Source organism: Rissa tridactyla, chromosome 1 (assembly GCF_028500815.1).
Source record: "Rissa tridactyla isolate bRisTri1 chromosome 1, bRisTri1.patW.cur.20221130, whole genome shotgun sequence".
Taxonomy (NCBI): Eukaryota; Metazoa; Chordata; class Aves; order Charadriiformes; family Laridae; genus Rissa; species Rissa tridactyla.
Window position 1 is genome coordinate 130,868,936 of NC_071466.1, and position 26,361 is coordinate 130,895,296.

The 26,361-nt window shown below is 39.8% G+C and overlaps 1 protein-coding gene across 4 annotated transcripts in view; it reads right to left on the bottom strand.

The window, feature by feature from the left end:
* GSK3B (glycogen synthase kinase 3 beta) overlaps nt 1–26,361 on the bottom strand; it is a 154,821-nt gene that overhangs the window by 84,315 nt on the left and 44,145 nt on the right. For all 4 annotated transcript variants that reach the window (XR_008469331.1, XM_054221074.1, XM_054221099.1 and 1 more), the window contains exon 2: nt 13,490–13,683. Coding sequence is in view for 3 of the 4 variants with exons in the window: in XM_054221074.1 (XP_054077049.1) it covers nt 13,490–13,683 (194 nt within the window). In the remaining variant the exon portion in view is untranslated. The remainder of the gene's footprint in view (nt 1–13,489; nt 13,684–26,361) is intronic.

Consider the following 26,361-nt stretch of genomic DNA (forward strand, 5'->3'; position numbering starts at 1 on the left):
GCTCTTTATAGCCAGAGCACACACAGCTTTTAGCAGGAAAGTTCTCAGGACAGCCCCCACTGACAGGAGCACTGAGCAGCGACATAGTCAGTGAAAATGCAAAGAAATAGTACCAGCTGCCTCGTATTTTTACAGAATTGTGCCTTCTGAGTTGAATTCATTTCCTCACACCACCCCTGACCAGTGAACAATGCTCTTTCGCATTTTGTTGAAATCAAGCTCTATGCAAAGGGTGCTGAGACCCTTTTGCATTCAAAATCCCAACAGCATGAAATAATGAAGAGTTACTTCCCACTGAGGACGTGGTACTGCCTGCTTAGGTAGGCAAGACAGTATCACTCCCTACATATTCTAGTGTTTACTGCACACAAGGTTACATTGACAGAGCCACCATATCCTGAGGTATATTTACATTCAGGAACATTTAGTTCAAATAAATTTTAAAGGTGAACCAGTTAAAACTTCCAACAGTGTTCAGCTGGACAGCTGAATTCAGAAGGGTCTCAGCCGAATTTAATTCCCTTTGAAAGCCCATTATCTACTTAAGAAGTCACCTACAGATTTACTACCCAACAAGCAGACCCATGCAGACAAGCCAGTAGGACAGGATGCCAGAGGTCTGTGCTCCACCAGGAAGGGACTTTCTATTACCACCTGCACACAGCACTGTGCATTTGCGCTAGGTACAGGCTGCTCCCACTAGCAAGGCGGACTCTTTCCAAAAGATACTCATCAGGTGAGCTCCAAACAAGAATCCTTGCACTGTTTATCCTTCCTGCTAATTGATGGCCTTTGTGCTACCACAGAAATTGCTCAATGACTACACTGACTCTGTTAGGCCTCCAACACTCCAGGCAATCCTCAACATGCCCTAGTTTTCCTATGTCTCATACTACTTTCTTGTCCTACTAGATCTGTTAGCCTTACGTGAAAGTAGATAACCTTTATGTCTGTTATGCACAGTTACAGAAGCAGAGTCATTGCCTATCAGGAAATCTATTATATTATCTGCAAACCATATCCTTTTTCGCCCTTTCCCAAGTTATATAGACTTTTCAGAAAAAAAATAGAAGTATGCATTGTACCAAGTTCTTGACTGTTTACTCTAGCTCTTCAAATGATGACACCAATCACCTACTGTGGCTTCCAACACAGTGCAGAAAGAGCATTTCTATTTCATATGCTCTCATGCTGCTGTTGTTGCAGGTATTTAAATGACAAGTGAATAGCTAGTTAATAACCTCAGTGTAATCAAGGAAGCCTCAGGTCTCACAGACAGGCAATTCTAGTAAAGTTTACTGTGATGTTGCACTAACAGAAGAATCTAGCCTAGAATGAATACAGCACTACTTTGAAAAAAAACTACAGAGCTTCTAATGTCATTGCCTCAACTAAAAATTATCAGCTCTTACCACCTAATTTTATAACTCAGAATTGCTCACTATTTATAAAGTACGTCCACAAAGAAAAACAGTATTTATCCTTATTTTTAGTTTTTCTTCAGAAATCCGTGCTCACCTCAGATCTCCTGCTCTACATCGTGTTGCTCCCTGCCAGACTTCATCTGCAATGTGCTCACACAGTTGCTCAATGTCAGAAAGCGAAGTGGGCGCATCCGTTTAAGACAATGAATTTAATCATACCATGCCCCTAGCCCGTGCACTACATCTTGAAGCAGCAAACTCCAGAGCGCTCACTTCCACAGTTGCACACTTACTACTAAATCCCATGTTAGTCAGCAACACCTCTTTTTAAACTTCCCTGTATTATTTACCAGTAAATACAAACTTTTCCACTAAGGTGTCCTATTGGGTTTGCACAGGTAACGTGAACATCCACCAGGATATTTTTTTTTTTTTTTTTTTTAAAAAAAAAAGGTGGGGGAGGGCGCAGGGGGAGAGGAATCCTCCTTTGTACACCAGCAGTGAGAGAAATGCAACTGGTGAACAGCCTGGCTGGGAGCTCAGGAAGAGGTCTGCATGCCCTGCCACAACATCCAGGTAAGTTGCACTGTCCCATTTCAGGGACTAAGTAGCCTGCAATAGATTATTTCAGTTATAATCAATCAACATGCCTGCACTGTTGCATGCACTGGCATGCATCCGGTATAAATGAGATGCCTGCTTACACTTGGTACAACCTTTATGACTCATATGTCTGGTGACGTTAAATTAAGACGAATGCACAAGGGCCTGCAAACACAGCCTGATAAGCAGATCCTCAGACATATCTTCAAATGAAGAAATAGAAGCAGATGAACCTTTAAGAGGCATCGAGTCAGATACTCCATCTTCATCTTCATTTGATATAATTTAGGGGGGAGCAAGGAGGGAAATATACTCTAGCTCTCTATGACAGACTGCCTTTTGAATTGAAAAAAAAATAAATAATTAAAGTTAGATCCAGCTGTTTTTACATACACATTGTTATACTTCAATGATACAGACTGGATGTTTGTATTTTGACTAGTTAGCTCAGGACTAAGCAGTCTAATCACAAAGGATGTTCAAAGGAACATCACAAAGAAGTGAAATGAGCACCTTTGTTGGGCCTGCAACGATTAGACTAGGCTTCAAATTTTAGAAGAACTACAGAATATAGATGATGTATAGTCTGGGTATTTGCATCATGACACATATAGAAGCTTCCACTACTCATCCCAGTTCACTACACCAGGCACTACATAAACAAAAACCCACCCTGAAGAAAGCAGACTGCATTCTATTTAGTTAAAAGTTCATAACACATATTTAAAAATATGATAAACACCACACCTCGCATCTCAACCTAAAGAAGCAAAACTGGATTTTGAGTGGGTCCCTTCCCTACTCCTTTCCAGAACCCACTACAAACACACGAGGACTTTTTTTTTTTTTTGACATCACTCTTCATATTTTAAAACAAGTATCTACACAATACCAAAGCATCAAACACCACAATTACAATTTTCCTTAGCTGAGTAAGTTTCTCATTATCTTTCCATAAATATTTCTTATTTTGTGTTATTACATGATACAACTCTTACAAATCTCCTCAAAGAAAATCAGGTTCAGTTTTACTTCCTGCAGCAGATCACACAAGAGACAAGGTCATCCAACAAAATCTCACTGTCTCCATCATCCTTTGTCTCGGGTACCATATGCTAAATTTCACTGTATAATGCAGACAGAAAGTGTGAGGGAACGACCTAAGGGGGACAAAGACAAAACAAGCTTTTCTCAAAAAAGTACAATTTAAAATAGCAGAAAAGTAATTCCTTGTATTGTGTAGGCTAAAAATAATTCTGTTTGTCACTCACATCTCACCTTCTCAGTCATCCCAGGGACCAGGAAGTATCCAAATCACAGGAAAAACCAGCAGCGTTGCTAATTCTAGAATATGCCTGACAGTCTGAAGTGCCTCTGTCTCTGTACTACAGACACTGGACAAAACATTTAAAGTAGCTTCCTTTCATTATTTTCACATGTCTTGGTACCGCTTTTCAGAGCGGCAGTGGGCAGTGCATATTGCCTTTCGCAACAAAGGAAACAATCATCAATTATATGGCTCTCAAAGCTTTGAAAACTCCCCAGAAGGAGCATGCCAGTTGGTTCTAAAATGTCAGGTCTACTCCAGAAAACAGTGACAATCAAAAATTATTCCTATTTCCCCACTTCCTTAAACCTTCCTCACACTATTTGCTGAATTCAAGTTACTCCTCTTCAAGGAGGAACTAGGAATAAAAAAGCAGCTGATTTACAAGGGTTTAAACAAAGTCGAAAGGGCTGAACTACAAGACAGTGCCAGAGGGCCAGCACAGCTGTCCTGGCGACACATGAACAAAAAGATCTGCCCCCACTCTCTGCTTCATGAAGCCTCTGCTGAGCAGCAGGTGGATCTTTTCTGTCCTTCCAGTGTCTCGCCTTTCGTCAGTTATCCCTTCTTTCCCCTCAAATGTTTAGTTACCACAGCAGAATATTTGAATAAATAAAAAATACTGAGTTCAAAAAGGACACACCGTTTGCCATCACCTGATTTAGTGGCCAAATATTTTAAAGATAAAAATCTGTGTTCACTGACAAAAACTGAAGTCAAATTATTTGATAACATATTCCAATCATGCTGTACGAAGTAAGCGAGAGCCACAGGTACATAATGTTGCTAGATGTAAAAAGTGTTTATGCTAAATCTTCTGTAGCCAGGCAATCTCATGCTGTGGGACTTCCAAAAGAGAATACACAATGGTATAAGAAAAAGCCTTAAAGTTACTGCATACACTAAATATCCAAGTAGTCTCAAAAGCACCATTTTTATGTCAACAAGCATCGGCTAATCTTCTATTTCTACCCTACACAATACTATTCTCCCAAACTGGGAGACAGGTGTAGAAGGTTCCCACTGGGACATCATTTCCACCCAACATCCGCTTTAATACCCAAGCTCTATACAGCAGCAGTGTTACCTAGCTCTCAAGAGCATTAGATGTGCCTCCTCTATGCCTGTTCACCTTCGCTAAAACTGCAAGATTAAAAAAATAGATCTAGTTTAGAATTTATGTACAACCTCATGCAGCAGTGTATCACTAAATCCCTGAGCTTCAGAAGGACTTCAGGAATTTTACTGGACTTTTACCTTTTTAAGTGACCAAGTTCAGGCTGCATTCACAAAACAAAGAGCAGCCCTCGATTCTCCACTTCCAACCAGCTGCAGCCTTAGAAACGCTACTCCGTTGCCATGCTAAGAGAGTACCACTAGCAGCCCTTAAATACTTTGTTTATAAATGAGAATGAGCCAAAATCTGCTCTACCAGTCTGTAATTCACCAATCTCAGAGATGCATATCCAATGTGACAATATATTCTCAGGCAAGCAAAGAGAGTCTTCATGGTAGAGCTCCTGAAAGGCTACCACAGATCTTTCCATAAAATACCACGTCCACACTTTTAACAACTACTGTTGAACACCAACATGGTGTACCCCAAAAATGAGGAATCTCATTTACACAGACCTATGAATTTGTGTCATAAACACGGCTCCCTCTAAGCAGATTCTGATTTACAATGCGAATGATAGAGGTTATTCTACTCCATGCAGAAATACACCAGTCCTTCTCAAGCACTTAGGCAGTAAAGTTGAAAAGTCAAAGAAAAGGAAAGTGTCTTTTAAAATTGGAACTTAATTTGACCAGGATCAGGAATTCTGCAGCATCTTCAACTACACTAGCACAGCTGTAGTATATTGTCGGTATGTGGCAGAGTTACAGCTATTTATGTGCTTTAAACTACATATTTCCATACCTTAATGGGTTTGGAATTTTTTTAAACTGTAATCTTCATTCTGAATGTCATTATTTCAGAATAGCATCCCTACAGTGTTATTCTTTAACCTCTGCTCTCAAAGCAGTCTCCAGCTTAATTTAGGAATATATATATGGAATATATGTTTCATGTAATGTATATAAATATATGTATTTCATGAACATCAGACGTAAGAACTCACTTCCTTTAGTAGACAGGAGACACAACAGGAAATAAGCCAAAGCATTATTATGGCAGCTATATGAATTATCTGGACCAGTGGGGCTAAAGACTTTTTATAAATTTAATGCATCTTAAGGTTCTTTTTGTTGGTCAGTAGATTCACATAGAACAGATAGGTTTAATTTTAGTCTCAAGTTATACATTATCAGTGGATGAGAAGAGAGAAAGTTGACCGCAAACAGCTATCTTGTTTTAAAGTCCCATCTTTGGTCCTAGTCTAGAGAGTACCACAGAAACACTCGTGGAAATAGAAAAGCTCAAAATCCAAAATAAACACACCACTTGAACTGCAGCACATATCTACAGAAATGCGTCATGCTAGCATCCACAGGGTAGGGGAAAAGCAGCCCTCAAGGGCTCTTTTTACTCCCCCCTTTTCAAAGAACACATTCTTACGGCAGGTATTTCCCTACCAACACGTGGGCTTCCACACGGCAACATGTGGAAACACATTTCTACAAGCACACGCAGGCATGTCTGCAGATGAAGAGCATTCCTTCCTCTTGCCCAGGCCAATTGCAGCTGGATGACGCTGCATTCCCTGGGCAGCAATTTTCAGTCTAACTCCCCAGCTGAAAGAGAAAACTGAAATAAATGCCCTTAACACAAACTTCAGTTCATCTCCACGTGCCAAACCGAAGACCTATTTTGCATTAACACCTATTATGCATCCAATTCATTTATCAGATTAGAAAACATCCATAGAAACAGTCATAACACAATGACAATTTTATTATATAGACTTTAACATAAGAATATAGACATTATATAGAGCTAATAATACAAGGTGAAGACGATGCTTGTTAGCCCTCTTAGATCTCTTCTAGGCCACAAAAGTACTTCCAGGGAGGTTTCAGCTGATACAACGAACAACGCACTGCTTACTTGAAAGACTTCCAAAAGCAAGGGTAGAAACAGATTTTTGGTTCGCTAGCAAAACTCAGTGCTTGGGAAAATTAGAAAATGGAATGAAATACGAGGTTGTGAGTAAGAATTCAGATATCTACCCAGCCTCTTTGGTGTGCCATGAAGAGACAGGTACTGCAACTGCAAGTACAGACAAATGACAGAATTGGCTCCAGTAAGCAAGCTTTCAGGAGACAGACAGATCAAGTACTGCTGTAAGAAATGCGATTATCTTGGTAAGCATCTCTGATAATATGGCTAAGCTAAGGTGGACCAGAGCTACAAATCTGGCCTCTGTACAAGAGTTAAAGCACAGACTTGAAGAAACACTCTGGAACCAAACACAGCCCTCCAGCTCTTTAGGAGATGTAAAAATACCCTGAACAAAAGCCCAGGCATCTGCCATTCTGCAGTCTTTAAAAGGGATTGCATCCCCTCAGATGGGGATAGTTTTGAAAAGGCTTTGAGTCAGGCTCAATTATCTTCCTTCTGCTAGTTTTACAGAAGTTTGTAATATTTGCTAATGTCACTGGAAAACATTTTCAGTCTTCCTTCCCCACTTGTGATACAAAAAGAAGCCATCATATTAGTCAGAAGACAAATCTCTTGTTCTGGGTGCTTCTTCTAGCTACTTAATAATAAAATTAAGGCATCCTTTTAAGAGTGCCACCTCCATAATAGTCTTATGAACAGTGATTCACTATTCCTCAGATCTTCAAAGTAGCTAAGATGTTCAAGTCCTCAAAGACTTAAAAGAAAGGTGCTTAAATGTTATTATTTCTCATCGCCATGTCTTTCCTTTGTAACTTTTTATCCCATGGGTGCTTCCAACTCAACTGAGATAGGGTAAATAAGAGAGACATTCTTCTTAGAGAAGGCCTTACAGATTAATATTTGAATATTCAACGATCCTTAGATGAAGATATGAGAGCGCTCAGCTAGCTCACACACAGAGATGAAATTAACAAAGAAACTGCTGTCCTTAGTTCAATGGAAACAAGAGGTCACAGAGAAAGATTATCATGAATACACCAGAACAGGTCCAACCTCTACATTGTACTCACGACTTAAAACGCTGACTGAAGATGAAGACTATGTTCATTCTAAACCACTGTGATAACTTCCAGTTCCTTCTCTAGACAGGGGTAAAGTATTTTACTTGGACACCGCATGCTTGAAAGGGTCTAGAACTCAGGCACATACAGACAAATGAAGTCTGAGTTCTACGTGGTTATCTCAATTTGCAGCAGTAACAATGGCTTCTCTTCAATTATACATTTAACATGCTCATGGCAAGCGTACAATACAGAGGAACGGGAGCCAGGAAGATGGATTTGCTAAAACATTAAAAGGCAAGATGCTTCTTGCAGCCTGTCTGAACCCGGTGAAGGGAGACCAAACATGCACTGAAGAGACAGCAACACCTTTTCCCTTAAAGCTTTCCAACTGGGATCCCCAATATGTATCAAAGAGGCTGGGTGTCAAAATCCTCTTTGTTTGTCAGTCTATAGAGATGACTATCTATACCCAAGCTTACAGACTACAAAAAAAGACTTGTTTTAACTCTTATTTCTATTAGGTTACTAGGTACCTCCCTCCTCAAAACAGATTAGCTACACTAACAGTGACCTTAGTAGACTGAAGCCCCCTGAAAATGCAACCTTTTTTCAAAGCAATGCTACTATCTGCTGTATCTTAAATGGCCAAGGATAACCAAGAGCCAAGAAATAAGCCAGGGAGGATAGGACAAGAGTGGAAATAAACACGATTTGAAGTCGGATGCTCACAGTGGTCTGTTAACCACCGAGATTCTGAGAGCAAAAGATATATATCTCATTAGTCAACAGGTTCATGCTTTTTGTACATGCATGTTTACAGAATGACACCTTCAACCACAAGCAGAGACTCACAACCTATTAAAAAAACTGGGTCAGCTTTAGATTGTTGAATGCTTTAAACAGAAAAGGTAACAGAACTTAAGAACCTAAATACCTAGTCATTTTTCAACGGGAATTCTTCCTTGTGGTTTTATATTTTTCATGTGAGCTGCTAAGATCAAAGTTGCTGTAATTAAGTTAACACAAACAGCGGATATGGGCTACTTTGAAAAAGGATCTTTTCATACTTAGCAGCTTGATATATTTGAGGCAGGAACTGAAGGAAAGCTGCTACTCTTTCAGAAACATTTCAAACAGCTCAGAAAAGTATGCACACCCAGAGAAAGAGAGAAACCAGAACTTCAATATAGACTTCTTTTTCCATCCTGCTGCTTTATTGGGTTTTAAGGCTCAGGCTAACACTGAGATTTTACATACTGAAAAAAAATCATGCAAATGCTCACGACGTTATGTTCCCCCCATAGCCAAAAATGGGAAAGAGCACTGCCTATTAATCAGTAGCCTCAGCTTTATCAACGTAGGGCTTCACGTTTATGGACCATCAGGGCCCTAAGTTTGGCATTGTCTCACACTCCAGAAAATCAATCTATTTAAATAATTCAGGCAACTAAGCCATGGGCACACACAGTTGGATTGCTAAACCCAGGCAGTCGCTGAATGATTTGACAGTCTGGATGGCATGAATGGTTCCCGTTACAGAATTTGGCTTTCTCTTGCTGCACACTTCAGGTCTATGTGAGCCATTAACAAGAAATGTTATGCCCAATCTAGGTTGTCTGAAAATGTGCAGGATTATGAAGAACTCTCTTCATCATTTAGATGGCGACAGCCTAGTGCTAAAGCAGAACCATTAAGCACTGCAATTCAGATATGAAGAATTTAAGTATTTATTCTCAGACAGCTGAGAAATATTTCTAGCAATTCACGCATTCATTCCAATAGGATTTCTTAAGAATAGGCATGGAATGACAGAAATAACAAAAACCAGACTAAGACTTTCCTATTTGTGCTAACATACCTGCTTGCTTATTATTGCTTTTTGCAGAATTAGACAGCAACATGACTGACTCCTAATCTGAAGAATATTCCAATGAACATGCCAAAAAAAGCAGTGCAAAAAAAATTTATGTTACCAGTATTTTCTTTTCAAGCATCACAATTAACAGAACCACAACTGTGTCAGTTAAGGGCCTGCACAGACTATACAATAGTTAGTAATTTAACTACACCTGTCTTTATTGATGCTTTGCATGAAGTCCTATTATTACACACCTGTGGCAGAAACACAGTATACATCTGTGAAAACCGGAACTTAAGTCTTTATGAAATTTTGCCATTTGGATGGATATTGGCTCCAAAAGCTTGTGAACAGCTGTCTTACACCACCACTTTTTGAAGAGAAAACATCTCTCAGCCTTGTTAAACTTTTAACTGAAAAAAACCCAAAGAAAATCTGACCCTCCATACTGATTAGAGACAAATTCAACAGTCCCACAGATTAACAATAAACAGCATGTAGTTTGTGAACTACTCACCTAAATATCACGTAATTTTCCAAAATTACTTAATTCCTCACGCTTAATATGGGGATCTAGCTTAATGAAGGCAGAAGAAGTGCAAGCCAAAATGAAGCATAAATCTCTACTTTATTTTATTTGTTCCCCTCAGCCATTTGTCTCTATCCCTAGTGCACCAATACTACTGCTCTAGGTTACACCGAACTCTAGCCATACTCATTTTAAAATCCAGAGCACTTTCAGAGACCCTGTTTAAAACACAGCCATGCAGGAACTGCACCACTAAGCTAAAGAACCATTACAGTGCAACAAGGGCACTGAAAGAAGTAGGAGCACTACAAGCTATCTTTACCACCACAGAAACTGCAATATTCCACTCTTTAGCAAAGATTTTACAATCACTTGGTTCTGGCATAGACCAATCCTGCTTCCACTTCAGTGGAGGCTGCCGAGAAACTTGTCATAGTAATGGAAAATGGAAAAAGAAAAAAGACAACTGCCCTCTGGTAATTCCAGTTTTCAAGCTAGCTTTAAACCCAGATAAAAATATCTGAACTTCCTGACAGAGATCTAAAAATTGGCAACTGTCGTGCATTTTCCAGGTCTTCACAACAAACTCCCTCCACATTCACAAAATGCAGAAGGAACTCAGAAGTTGCACTCTGTTAGGACTTCCTAAAGTTTCTGAATCATGCCCTTTAAGTTTCAAGACTTCCTGCTGGCTTTCCTAAGAGCATTTTTTTAAGAGCTAAATCACAACAAAGGAATTATCCTGCATGTACCAAGATAAATCCATCAGGATGTAAAGACAAGCAGGCCTTGTTGATCATCTGTGCTTCAGGAAGCAACTTCCATGCACTGCTTTCCTCTTGTTGCTTCTCCACCACTGGGACCTGCGCAGACAGGTATTCCTAAAGTGCTCCCTTCTCTTCCCTCAGAAGTTGGTAAAGTTGATTTAAAGCAAACAAGTTACTGCCATCTTTGGCTGCCTACAATAGGGTTTTCCTCATCGTTGCCGAAGCAGAGATGTACATTAATGAGAGGGAAGAAGTGGCAGATTTCTTAAGGAACTCCACTCACCAGGGCTTAGATCTGGACTCAGGCAGTCACGTGGGGGTGGCAGCAACCCAGCTGGGCTGCACACTATAGCTCAGCTCTCTGAATAGAAGAGCTGGCCTGTTCCTACGCTGTAATCAAACTATACGACCAACAGACACTCGAAGTCCCCTGTTTACCTGATAAAGTATCTAGTCCAGTATTTACAACCTAGATCAGACATTCCCAAAGAGCAGCATACTCTGAAGTAATTGTATGCTATTCTTGATATAAGATACATGTCTCTAGCTTCCAAATCCGTCCAGGCAGAGGCTTTGATCCAGCCTGCAGGAATTTACACCTCCTGCCAACAGAACATACACTTCCAGATCAGAATGTGAAAAGAAAGGGAGGACTAAACTGATGAATGACGGGAAAAACCAGGGAGCTGAGACCAAAGGTAGATGATGTTGTGCATTTGGGATACAGGTTTGGGATAAGAACATGAAAAAATGCATAACTTGGGTACCACTGCAGATGTGACCCATGCAAATTATGAAGTTAAAGAAAGTATTTTTAAATTAATGCTATCAATCTGTAAATCTACACATGCACTTACCATTATTTCCACCTAGTTTAGGGGCATTAAAGTCTCCAGGAACTGGATGTTCTCAGCTTATGTCATCATATGTAGGCAATTAGTTCAGAGTCCAAACGGGAAACACCCTACTTAGCTTTTTAGTTCAGCTTTTTTTCCTTAAACAAAAAGGCTAATATTCAAAAGATGTCATGTTTTTTTAAATCACTTAAAGGAACACTCCAAAATATAAAGATACATACTCAGATAATAAAATGCCACTGAATCAACTACTTAAACAAGAACAATCAGAGGCCTACATTTTATTATAGATGCTCAATATAGATTTATAAAAAAAACCTGAAGGCATCACAAACTATTAGTATCTAACGGGAAGGAACTAAAATGCTTGGCCAAGTTTCATTTTGACACCCTACACAACCTCAAAGCCATGAGACTAAGAAATAAAAGTCCAAAGCACTAGCTGATATCCACCAAGCACGCATGGTAAAGGAAACATCCTGGCCTTCCCCCTATGCAATGGGAAGAGAACAAAAAGCTCTTTTAACCATGACTAGGTTAAGAGCTTCTGTTATTCCTCTACCTTCTCCATTCTTCTAAAATAATCTACTCTTACATCATATTGCATACTTCCCCAGTACTAATTGCCTTCAACACATAATACAATCCAGAAATAACTCAGATGTAACAACAATGTAAGAACCTTACACGCCTCTCTCAATTAGAAGTTAAACAATGCTGCATGATTACACTAATTTAAACATCTTTCCTTTTCCATTCTTAATCTAGTGCATCTGTGATACGCTGATGCCTGTGGTGATGACAGCATCAATTTCAAGACTCAAGGAAAAGGCATATGCCAGCTCCTTCAAAACATTTCAAAAGAATGATTTTGCTACCAAAACAGGACACAAATTATAAACATAACCAGTGAAGCCAGATGTGCATCAAGTCTTACTGAAAAAATGAAAAAACTGAGATAAGATGTCATTCGATAGCCTTTAGAAGTATTTCTAAAACTAACAGTAAGTTACAAATTGTTAAAAAGTAGTTTCAAATTGCTAATTTTCCTTAAATAGGCTTCACTTTCCTATTTTTAAGCTCAAAGTTTTTGTACCTAGACCATGCCACTTTCTCTATTTATTGTCTGTATGCTTCTATAGTCATGAAAGCTGTGGCATTCAGATGCTAAAACCCACACCACTGATTTCAGACGCTAAAACCAGTACCTTTACTATCATTCACTCCTTGCACAAGTTTAGCTGCAGGCCACTTTACTGTAAGGGAAAACAGTCAAGCACGCCAAGTACCAAGCAGAGACACAGCAGTGATGAGGTTGCTGATGGTCCTTAAGTTTTATTTGGTTTAAATATCACCAGATAAAAATACAACTTTTTGGAAGGCTACTGGTTTAGAATAAAGAAATATCAGTCTATTAAAACCACAAGAATAGATCACATTTATAAATCAGATAACAAAGGGAAGTAAATCGCCTTCAGTCCAAGCTGCCCGGGCTCAGTATTTGTTATCTTCTTACTTCGCCTGGGGACTTTCCCGTTTACTCAAATACAGCCTTCCACTTTGTAGGTGCAACAACCAAGAACAAAGGCCAAAGGCTTCTGTTCCTTCCAGCAGCTTAATTATTCATGACTGGAAAAGAGTCTATGCCAGAAAAAAGTAAGCATAAGACAAGCTTTTCCCTTGTTTCCACAAGCTTATTGTCTGAAAAATCTAGTCTGCAATGTGGAAGCAACACCACAACGTCAAATCAGGATTTTTAGCTTCCTGTTTTGCACTAATCCAAATAATCATAACAACAGTGACTCACTTATTTTCAAGTTAAACTATATCCCTTCATCTTAAACCATCTGTTTAATCTTTAGTCCTGGAAATTTTTCATGTGCATTTTTATGCGCCAATGAAAATAAATTTAAAAAAAATCAAAAACATTGCCATCAAAGACATGGAAAATGAGATAACACTCATTAAAATAATCTGAATTTATCCATAGGCTCACCTTGAATCTTTTATCCTGCAGGACTTTCTTGATGGCGACAAGCTCTCCTGAATCACAGAGTTTGGCTTGATACACAACACCAAAAGATCCATTTCCAATCACCTTGGTGTCTGTGTAGCTAACTTCTTGTGGTCGATCTGGACCTTGTCCAGGAGTTGCCACTACTGTAGTCACTTTGCTGCCATCCTTGTCTCCTAGGAAGCAAGAGATACACAAGTAATCAAAATACAGGTGTAAACAAAATGACCAACAAGACAGAAACACGAGAGGGTAAGGCAAAGATTTAAACTGGCATGTGTATTTCACTATTACAAAGAAAAATAAAAAGACACTGACAAAATGCAAAGAAAACACTAAGCCTATTTTTTACTGAAATATATTAACTGGTTACAGTTTTTCATCTAGATCATTGCTAGCAAAAAATATTCCCTCTTCAGAAGCAAACAGCTCAGCAATAAAATATGATGCATGATGAAGACAAGTACTTATTTCTACATCTGATTAACATAAGCGGTATTAAACATAGTGTTATTTGTATTACCAAAATGAGGCATTTCCCTACATTTTCCTGTAACTGAATAAACCAAACTGCCAGTACAGGCTGCAGAGCAGCACTCCGTCCTTTACAGGGCATACATTTGGCCACAAAACCCAGAAGCACTGACAGAGTTTGTTACAAACCCACCTACACGTAAAGCTCCAGCTTGCATGCATTAGGAAGCAAAACCTTTGTGAAAGCTGGCTGCGTGCACCTGAAGTGAAACCTAGGCTGCATCGTACGGCACAGTCCTGCTCCTCTCTCATTCCATGCCTGGACTTCCTTGCAAAGAAGGGAGGCACTCATTGGGTCAGGGGGAGGAAGAGAGAGAAGAATGACGGTGGCACACACTTAGCTCACATCTCAACGTGAACCAGAATGCAGACAGGAACATGCACTCAGGATGCAAGATCGCAGTGGATGCTGCGCAGGTGAATGAGCTTTGATGCAGACGCAGCAGCTGTGGGTTTCAGCAGTCCACAGCCACCGCACATGCACTTTCTCCGCCACTTTCCCATCAAAGGACAACACCGCTATTACCTAGTCTTATCACCAGTGGTGCATCCCCTTGTTCAAAGTCTGACTTTGTTTGTAATAGGAGCAAAGTTTTAGGCATTTTGCAAGCACACGCTGTGCATTTATTGCCCTTCAGTTAGGATGGCTTGGGTTACAGAATCAAATAGGACTGTAAGAAAAAACAGAATCTGCTGTTCCACAGCAGTTACTCTGCAACTGTACAGAATCTGCATTCAAGAGATGCTCGTCGCATCTGCTTATTAAGAAACCTTCCTTCCACAGCTTCCCCAGGGAGTCTCTTCCGGTCCTTCACTACTCATGTGTTTAGAAAGATTTTTCTAACTGGTAGCTCAGATCACCTTTAGTGCAGTTTAGGCAAATCGCTTCTTGTTCTGCTCCCAGAAGGCATGAAAAATGGTGCAGCTCTCCTCTGTCCTCTTTCCCCTCACTGCCCTTCAAATATCTGATGGGCTGTTGCATAAAAAGTTACCACGATGGAGAAGCTATTTCTCTTTAGGGGACCTCTCTAAAATCTAAAAACCTCCCAGGAATAGTATCCAAAACTAGACCCTGCGTAGGAAGCTTACCCCAGCTCTGCCCAGCGTGCTGGTGACTTCTCATGTCCGACTTGCGACACACTTGTTTGTAGAGCCCAGCACAATGTTTGCAGCTTGTGCAATGCTGCAACCTGGTTGACTCATGATCAGTTTGTGTACCAAACTCTCCTCTGCAGAGCTGCTGCCCGTCCAATCCTCATCCACTTTCCACTTACACACCTGATTACTCTTATCAAAGCCTAATATTCTGCATTTGGCCTGACTGAACCACATCCAAGGTTACTTAACGCTCTTTTGCCAGCTTGTCATATCCTTCAAGCACAGTCACCACCAGAAAGAGACACATTTCATGATGCTACGTGAAGTTTATCTAACGAATTGGTGAAAAACAGTGGATCCTGTGAGACTGGTTAAAGACTCTTCAAAATCCCATTAAATATCTTATCCTAATTTTATCTTGAACCTCTTCTTATGCTCAAACAAAATAACCAGACCACTCTGTATGCATTTTAAGGGATTTCCAGTAGTCCATTGTTTTCCTAGGTTTCTCATGAGAAAATTAATTTGAAAACTTCAGAGTCAAGATACACACATCTACTCTACTTCTGTACTTCTAAGATCCAGAAGAAAAGTAGGCCGGCTTGGGATGATTTACCCTGAAAGATCCACATTAACTGTCACTCATTTCTTATGCTATCTTTTAGGTTCTTAAATTTTTTTTCCTTTTATGCATCCAACTGCTCCGTGAAACAAATGAACAAATTAAAAATACAGCACGTTAGTGCTAAGGGTGCCAATTACTTAGCAAACAATACACAGCAGGTATAGCCCTTCCCCAAAATATTCACCAGAAGATGAGATGCAGATTTACACATTTGAAGAAAAAAACCAAACAGAGAAACAACCAAAAAAAAGTAAAAACAGAAAGAAAAATTAATGTCTGCTCAGAGGGACAGAAAGGAGCACAAATGGAAGCAGACTAAAGCTGCATGGAAAATTCACCCTCCTCTATGATAACTGTAAGAAATAAGTGGAAGGAAGCCAGGAAAAGAACCAACCCCTTTTTTTGGTAAACAAGTTGAAAGTGCAATTCTGACAGCAGCCCAGCATTTTATTTGCCTGGCTATTTTGTGATTAGCATTCTAACTCAGCACATATAAATAGGTGACATCTACCTTACTGCAACAATTGTCATCATTTAGAAGGTAATCGTCTACTTCCCCACTTTTGGGGGTTTTTTTGGTTTTGGGTTTTTTTGGCCTTGCTCTCAAGACCACAGTTTCAAGATCACCATTAATGAGGTTTGTTTCCTGCTTTCCCAAAAATCAAGACTACTGAAGTCTTAGATGTTAAAAAAAAAAAAAAAAAAGTCCCTAGCAATACTGGTTGAGATTTGAAGTACTTGGTATCAACGGATCTGCTCTAAGGACACTCTTCAGAGCTACAGTTCACTTAGGGGTCTCCTTCACTGCAAGAGCAAACCCTGAATTTCAGGCCACATGAGGTGGTTCTTCCAATGTGGCACTGCAGTGACCCGGGCACTTCTCCAGAGCTCAAATGAGAAACCGGTCAGCTTTACACATTTTCCTTTTAAGTCTATGAAAAAGAGAGCTCCTAACTAAACTTGGTAAGCCCCAACACTTTGATTAGCTACAGCAAGAATTACTATGTTTCTTTACCAGAATGTTACAGAGCATTAAGCCTCCTAGATGTTTCTCCCAGTTTCCTTCTTTTAATAACCAACAGCTTTTGCAAACCCATCCACAAAAGACACCATAAGGACGCCAACCTTTCAAAACATAAGCCTGTTAAGAGTTTCAGTTATATTCTATTACAGAATAGTTGAACCTGAGGGATTGCAGGGGTAAAATTCACCTTGCACCTTTGATCCTGAAGCGTAAAAACAACTCACTGCTTTTCAAAATATACAAATAATATGTAACACAGCAGCATCCAAGAGCCCCAAGCCTGTTTTGCCACTCATTCCACTACACAGATGTATGTACTGTTCAGAAGACCCTATAGAGTTCAGAATGTTATCCGTTTTTATTGTCTGGACAGCCAGAGTTGACTTGCCAGCCAAACAGCACATAAAAGAGTTAACTAAACAGCTCTGGGAAATACCGGGTTTAGCCTCAGCATGACAAAAGATAGCAGAGAGCAAACACCCTTTTCCAGCCATCTGCACTACCTCCAAATTGAGACTCCTAACAGCAAACACCAAGAAGCACTATATCAGAGCAAGTCCTAACGAGAAGCCTAGACAGTTCTCATCCCCTTCACCTCTTATTTTGTTCCGGACTGTCCAACTTAGCGGCCCCAGTGGCTAAGCAGGCACTGTCAAACACAATACTCTTGACACCTTCAATTGTACGTCTACAATAGAACCAAAACACTAAATTGAAAAACTATGGAAGGAAGGAGGGACCAAACACCAAAATACTAAACAGCTCTTGCAGCACAGCTCACATCAGAAGAGTCACCAGCATTTGTCCAAAAGAAGCTGCTTTCTGGTGCCGATGGCAGTATGACCTAGCTTTACTGTAACAAGAAAGCAGATCCATCTGACTGTTTTTAACATCCAGGACAGGAGCAGAAGTAAAAATAAATAGCTATCATTCTGCAGTACACTTGTATTTGCACTTAGTACCTTTCATGCAAACCCTTAAAGCATTTCCCCATGCTGTTTTGATGTTTAACGTCTATGATGTGGTATTTGGGGTGTTTTTTGATGAAGAGGTTATTCCAGAAGTCTGATGTGCAACTGAAACCAAAATCCAGACAGTATAATTCCCAAATGCTCTGATCTTTCTAGCTCACTTTCCACCTTTAGCACATGATGACCACATGGGACAAATCACAAGCATTAAAGTCAATGGTTTGAAAGCAGAGAATACTCATCACTTTGTGGGAAGAAAAGAATATACTCCACTTAGAAGGCTACAGTTTATTAGAGCATCAGTGCAAGCTTTAACTCTTGCTCAAACTCTAATGTTTTCCAGCATCTTGATATAACTTAGAATGGCTCATGTCATCATTTTACCTAATGCCAGTGGCCACTTACCCTTTTCAAGCTGAGTGCTAATTCAATTTTGTACACTCAAAAAAAAAAAAGCAGCTGAATATAATCAAGTCTTTTGTTTATATAAATCAAAAATTAAAAGAAAATTAGTATAGAACAGTATTATTTTAATGAAATGGCTTAGGAACAAAAGGCATGCATCCAAAAAAAAAAATAATATGGTGAGACAAGGGATTCTGCTGCTGGACAACCATTTCGTCACATAAATATCCCACCAGCTGCAGACTCCTAACACTAGCTCAAAGCTGACCATCCTACAAGCGTACTGCAGTTATACTTTTTACCAGTGCCTAAACATAGCTGTCAGGCAATAAAATCCACTTCAGCCCTCAGAGACCATGGAAGACGTCCTTCACTATCGATCAGAACGCCCCCCCATGCTTTCTACTGAATGGGCCTAGAGAAAGTCCAGAAGTATGTCTGCACTACATCCCTTCAGCTGTTTAGCTTCTGACTGAGCAGTACAAACACACGTTAATGCACATATAGACAGAGATCTATGATTCTTTTTTCTTTCCACTACATATACACCCTCTTCCTCTCTTTTTATGTTTTGAAGTTGAAGGGAAGAAACAATGAATTAGTAGGATGTTTACAGCTGCTTTCTTCCTACTTTAAATGCAACGTCAATCCTTTGCACTGTCTACAAACTCCTCCTTTTCACTTTACCTATCTCCTCTTGCTTCCTTCCTCCAATTGCTACACTCCTCCTCACTGGCATGAGCACAGGTCCTCCCATTAGATGTTACTTAGGTTGTTTTTAAGTCCTAAAAGAAAACCTCACAGACCTACAACACACTCTCTACAACGTCTGAGGTCATGCAGCACTCTTGCCTCCACTTAATTCAAATATCTTCACTGATCTGCTTTATTTCTTAGTGTCATCTCCCTATTAAGATACAGCTCAATATTAAGTCAATATTGACTACTTCTCCTCTTCCCAAGTCTAAGGCTTCTCCACTGTCTTTCATCTTATTTTGCTTAATGTTCAATACAGTCAACAAGTCACTTCCGCGGAAACTCTACACTGCTGGATCTAGCCCCTGCCAACTTGAATAGGTTACAACCAGCAGCTGACACAGCTACCTATAGAGAAATGAGTGACCAGAAGGGGATGGAAGTCTATCAGAACTGCACTGGCTTTTTTCAGTCATTGATAATTGAGAAGGTCAAGATTTCTGAATACTTGATGAAACAAATGTCTTAATAGAAAGCACAAGAAGAGTTATCTGCTAGGATCTGATGCCGACCATCAGACTAGGCTATGAAATAAACCACCTGGCTTCTTAGATATCCGTTCATGACATGTGAAGGAAGAAGGAGGTCATCAGCTGCTCTGAGAGTCTTCAGTGTGAGCAACACATGCTTGAGGCAATACACTGTCAGCAGTAAAAATCACAGTCCTAGATGATGTTTTTCTAATTATTTTCCCTACAACATTTTTAAAAGGTCAGTTTCACAAAAAGCTAATAATTATAAGCCAGTACAGGGGAGAAAGTATCAAAATGGTATCTATGAACTGGTTTACTAGACAGCTTCCTTTCTTCATCAGTGAACTGCATGAATGTTACCTAGTGGGAGACGGTAGAAGATAGAAATGAACATTCAAGGATCAGACCAGAAAGACTCAGGGAATCGAAGAAAGGAGTCTAACAAATTACAATGCGTTTTTGGTTTTTAAATTTACCCCTAACAAAGGAGTCCTTGAAATTTCAAAAATAGTTCAGGTCAAGCATTGAACAAAAACCTGTAATTGTGCCAGTCATCACCCAGAGAAGGCAGAAGCATTCACTAAATATATATATACACGCACACACTTGATTTAGCACAGGAAATGTCATCTGACTTCTTGACTGTAACTGAATATTGCAATAAAAGAGCAGCCATCAGACATTACTTAAGATCAGAAGAATCTCACGACTTGTATCCAAGGATTTTGGAAAAGCTAGCTAAAAAGTCTGAGAAGTGACGTTGATTTTTGAAAGGAATCAGAACACTTGGAGAAATTCAAAGGTGGATGGGATGATCCATATTAGCCTGTAAATTTGACAATCATTTCAGATTAAGTAGCATACCAGCTACTTTGATAATGAATAAAGAATTGTAAGGTGGTTTATAGAAACTGGATTGTTGGACTCCACTTTGTTAATGGGATTACAGGTTCATTGGGAAAAGGTGGGGTGGGTGGGGAAAGCATTGATGCAAAAGCACTGTGACTTCTGCAGGGTTTCTGACTTGCTATCACATCCTGAATTAATGAAGAAACACATATACAGAAAGAAACATGACTATTAATCAAATTATAATATATTAGCCCATAAGTTTCAACACAACTACGATATAACAAAATACAGTAGGAGGCCCCAGCAGCATTAATTTTTGGCCTCACAATTAATGCTTTTATCAAGAACCTGAAAGAAAAGCCATGATGTTCTCAGACACAAGATTTAGAGAGTTACATACAGGGTAAAAATCAATGAAAAAGCAGATGGCCTCCCTTTGTAATCCAAGCACAAACTAAGCAGAGGGATCCAAGGTGATAGGCTATACAGTCAAACCAAGTAAACCCACCTCAAAGAGTGCAGTCGTCAACTCTGACTTGCAAGGCATCCTGGCATGGACAGGAGTGCCTAAGCACTACATTGCTACTGAGACCTAAAGCAGTCCTTAGATATATAAGCAGAGGAACATCAGCCAGGAAGGAAAAAAAAAATTTCTCTTTCCTATTTGGCATCCATGCAACAGCTACTTGGAATAGTGTGCTCACTCTTGATAGCTAAAATTCAGGAGTGATGATTTAAAACACTAGAGAATCAAAAAGAAACCACAGACATTATAAGGTCAGAAAAATACATTACTTTGAGTGAGACTTTAAGAGCTCAAAAAATTTAAGTCAAAGAGAGAAAGCTGGAGAATTATATCTAAAAGCTACCCATTTAAAGAACAGACGTTTCAGAGAGGGCTCTAATCTGCAGATGGAGAAAATACTGCAATGACTAGAAACAGAAATTGCAAAAGTTTGGGACAGAACTGTGGGTGGACAAAATTAATAAGGAAATGTTTTGGTTTTTTTTCCTTAAAAAGTCTGCAAGTTAAGGTGATATTTGCAACATAGATTTTTATTTTAGATTGGAATCTTTTCTAAAGCATACAATACAGCTGGAACCCTAACTGCTAGGCTTGAAATAAGAAAGCCTGCAAAGGATTAACATAATGACTCTCTGGGTCTTAGGAAGTCAATATCTACATAAACCATTTTTTTCTACTCAATACTAATGCCATGGTGTCATAGCTCAACACCAAATATGCTGCTTTCTGCAACAGACAAAATCTATGTTCAATTTAAACAAAAACATAGTGAAGTGATAAATGATGAAAAGGTGAAGCAGTCATTCTTTGGCTTTAATGTTACTGATCAAATAATAGTCACCATTAATTATGTGTCATTTCACTTCTGTTTGGTTCAATACAGCGACAAATAATCAGGACAAATTTCAGCAACAACTGCCAAGCCAAAGACCACTAGAGTAAAACACTTTTGCAACAGTCCACCCTGAAATCAAAGTTGCCTTCACCTCTAGCTGGACACAAAGGAAAGAAGAAAAAAGAGAAAAAAAATCATTCCACTTGCACCAAACAATAGTAATGTTTTTTTAGATGTCAATCAATTTCAAAACCTTCCAGGAAACAAAACCTGTAACCCCTAAAAACTGTTGGTACATCTACATTTTGCTTAACAGCTTCTAAAATGGCAAATACAAATTCAAAGTACTAAGTGCTAAACCTATGCAGGAGACAACTGGAAAATGAAGTAAAAGGTAAACACTAGACAGAAGTCCATCACTGATATTGTAAAACTACTATAACATCACTACCAAATAAGCAGTAACAGCTCAGAAAGGCAACACAGCTTTATTAGAATAATGAAATAGTCTGTAACTCAAGTAACCTCTGTCTTCGTGCCTTTTGGAGGTCAGTATGTCACAAGGAAAGAGAAACTAAATATATTTTCAGGAAAGTGTGAGAGGTGTCTCCTATGTACCTCCTATGTCTATATTTGATATAATAAACATATAAAATTACATCAAGATGCAGGGACATTTTTTTTCCCCATTATTTATCTGTTGGAAAATAACCCTAAAATTTAAGTAAAGAAACAGCATCTGGATTTACTGCATCTCAGTTCAGTCATTCCAAATGCTACTGGAGCTTTCAATCTCCCTTAGAGGTAATCACAGATTTTTGGATGGGGCATTCAATACACTCTCTTTGAAAGCTTAATACTAAAGACTATGAACAAGCCTTTAACTAACAGGTCCTGGAACATTCACATGATAGGCTTGTTAAAATGTCCACTACACCGTCACATGAAGCTCTAACGCATTGACTTTCTACAGGTTTGTAGATCTTAATTAAGGAAGTCAAAGCAAGCACAGCACAATATTGACCATGCAGTTGTGCTACTTTACTCCAGCATAAGCTTGCCTCTGAACAATTTTAAAAACAAAACAAAAATACAAGAAAGGATGGGAAGAGACCTGTTGATCTTGCCCAGATGCCTATCACGTTGGCCATCAGATGACCTCCTCTGGGTCCAGCTGTGGCAGATAGGATTCCAACAGCTATCTGCTTAAATTGGCCACTGCCAAATCCCAGCAGGTTACCATCCCACTGACTTATAAACCAATCAGCTGAATCCAAAAGGGATGTTTACTTGCAGCATCTGAAGAGAAGATTCATTTTACTAAACCCTTCCTTCCTACACCTGCATAAGGTGGTGCCCACACCTTTGAGAGGCACATTTAAGAATTGCATTAATCATCTCTCGCAGCAACATGTAGCTTGCTTTGAGTACTCTTTCTGTCACGGCAAACATAGACCGACACGATAAATTTCTAAGCAGGAGAGCTTTCTCAAGCTGCAGTTAACACCGAGGTGGGGGGAACACCCTGCCCTATTATCTTAGGGAGCAGCACTAAAGACATTTTCTTCTGTGACTAAACAAAATATCCACCAGAATGCTTACACTTAAATTTCTGCTTTGGAAAAAATACAGAAACATACAATTAAGGTAATCTAAACACTGGCTGCCAGTGGGGTTTCATAAGCAGTCTCATGCTCCTTAACAAGTTATTTTTAGTAGGCACTCTTTCTGGTCTCCTCTCTCCCCACCCACACGCAGATGAACCCACCCCACCAAAGTTATTTAGCTATATAAATCAACTTTAAATATAGATAAGGTGATTCCACAAATTAGGAAGCGAGTACCAAAGTGATCATAACAGCATTTGTTTTTATAATTTCAGGTCAGGTCATTCCTGCCCCAAAGAGCTTACAGATTAAACGCAGCACAAGAGACAAGGACAGAGATAGGGAGTGAGTAGAAACAGTATGACAACATCGTTTTAACATGAGACTGCGACCTCAACAGTATCCCCCTTTGCTACATAGCTCTGAGTTAATTGCTAGCTAAGAAATTCAGCCCATACAGTACTAAGATTTCTTATTTGAAGCTTCCTTTAGTTGTTCCTCCCTCTTACATCATCAGGAACATGATTTAGCAAACATTTGCCAAAGACAACTATAGCAGTTCAGCTGACACGTAATAACTTATAAAACCCCTGTAACTGAGCCCTGACAGGGCACTGGAGAACCCCAAGTTACAAACAGATTGTATTTACCCACTTGTTCGTGCCATTCAACAGTTGACCCTCAATGAGTCTGTCAGCATCTTCTAGTGAGGCTGCTACAGTGAATCCACCATTGGGCACCTACTGACACGCCCACTTCAAGAGCACTGTCAGAGATTCCAAAACTTCCAACCCCACCAAGACTGAAAAATGATAAACAGCGCATTTGGGGAACTCCTAGAAGGCCTACAATCTTCCCACCAAAATACCTGGTATGACCTGTAAACCTTTTGCTAAAGTAGTTTCTTGTAAATTGCTTAAGTAGAGGCTGTCTACTTGCTGGAGGCTTCCCTGACTCAGTTTTAACTGCATTTGGTATAGTTTTTGCATCCTTTTAAATGTACATATGTCACCTAGCCAAGTACATCTCTGATCCCTGAAAACAGAGATCATCACTGTTTTTTTTCCTTTTCATTATCTCTCTGCATCCACTAAAAGGTCTCTAATGCACAAGACCGCACCATTAAGCAAAACCCACAGAACAGCCACCTGCAAGTAATTGCAAGCCACCAAGACACACTTGCACGAATTAAGAGCATCTTAATACATCTTACAGGGAGTCTCCATTCTTCTACTGGGGTTTAAATAAGGAATCTTTCAATTGTGCTTGCTACAGCAGTGCTTAAGTATGAAGCGTGAATAGGACCCCACTGTGCTAGGCACAGCACCGGGAATAAGAGACAGCTCCTGCCCCAGGGCGCCGGCAGCCCAGCCTAAGGAGCAGACAGACAGACCGACCTAGGCTGAGACAGTACAGCCCGCAGAGGAAATGGTATAATGGCCAGTTGTTTCAGGCAAGCGCCAGAGTTATTTGAGAAGGAAGGAAGAAAAGATCTGAAGGGAAAAAGGCTAAAAAAAAAAAAAAAAAGAAAAGAAAAATAGTGAAGGTTATGAACAGCAAAGAGACAGGAACAAAAAAACCCACAATACCCCAAACTCAAAAAAGCCCAAGAACAACATCAGAACTACGCTAAAAGGAGAAAAAGCGGACAACAGCAGAAGCAAGAGCAGAGATTCAAGGAGAGAAGAGAATGTGGAGCAGGACTATTATCAGATTAACACTGGACAGAGACAGCCCCCAAACGAGTTCTCCAAGCGCACAAAGTTCTTGCTGTCACCACTACCACAGACAGCCCGGGGCGGCCACAGCCTCCAGGCAGTTCCCTGCGGCCTCTGCAACCCCTGCCAGAGCGTGGAGCCGTGGAGGAAGAAGTAAGGCAAGAAGCGTGTAGTTCCGTATCTGCTGAAGTCTCCTTGGCTGGGTCCCTTCTATTACACTGCTGCAGTTATGTGCCACAGCATCCCATCTTTGTCACAGTGCTACACCCTCAAACCTTAAATGTTTTGTTTAATAAAAGAGCAATTTCTGTATTTATCAATACCACAGGTGGCCTTGAAAACCCAGATGTAATGAACCTGCAGAGTATTCCTGAGAGGGCAGAGGACCAAGCTCTCTCCCCAGCCAGAGCCCTGGGTTCCGCTACACTTTTCTACTCTCCATGATGTCAGAGGATCCTACTTTGTGATGTTTTTTTACTCTCTAACTTCACTGAATGCAGGACAGGAATGCAGTATGTGCTTGTCATGCTATTCCCTGGAAGACCAGGAAACAGCATCACAGACCCAGAGACCAGCCTACAGAGTGAATTAGACTGAGAGTGAAATCATGGCAAGAAACAGATTGTCTGCAATCTGATACAGCAGCCAAAATCCAAAGAGAAAGACAAATGAAGCTAGTTATGAAAAGGCATTCAGTTGATGCCTACCTTTTAACGCTGGGGGAGGAGTAAGAAAATTGCCAGCTGTTCAGAACCAACATCCACCTCAGGTGGCAAAAAAAAAAAAAAAAGTCAAAAAGTAAAGTGAGTAGTAGCTAATCTGAATCCCTGTGTTGAACTGTGACCTGTGGTTGAACGCTATTATAAGAGTGAAAGGGGCATTACAGCCATTACTGCAGAATAAATAAATAAAAATTAAAAAAAAAAAAAATCAAGTTGCACTGCACTGCCCTATTCATACTGCAGAATGCAGACCAGCTCTAGGAGACTGCACAACCTCTGCGTCTGTCCCACGATACTGCTTTAGATTACACCACAGAAAAGCACAGAAATGGAACAAGTCAGTTTAGGTTAAAGATGGCTTTGAATTCAAGGAGAGCATTATCTCAATTAACATTAAGAAACTATAGGCATGCCATCAATGCAATGCAGATATTCTCCATGGCAGGAACAGCTATCTTGGTAAAGGAGCTCTTATTACAGATGAGGCAGCATTTTAGAAGCTAGATGCGTAAGCTTTTCATCATTGGCAAGTCTTGATTATTTTTTTTTAAAGTAATAAAAATAGTAGGACAAGAAGAGCAAGAGAACTAAGTGTTGGACATCTCTAAAACTATTTAAGGTAACCAGAGAAATTACAGCTCATTTTCACTTTATACATAATCTGACCAAAGTGGGTGCTACTGCCCAAAAGGATGGTCTTATTTCTAC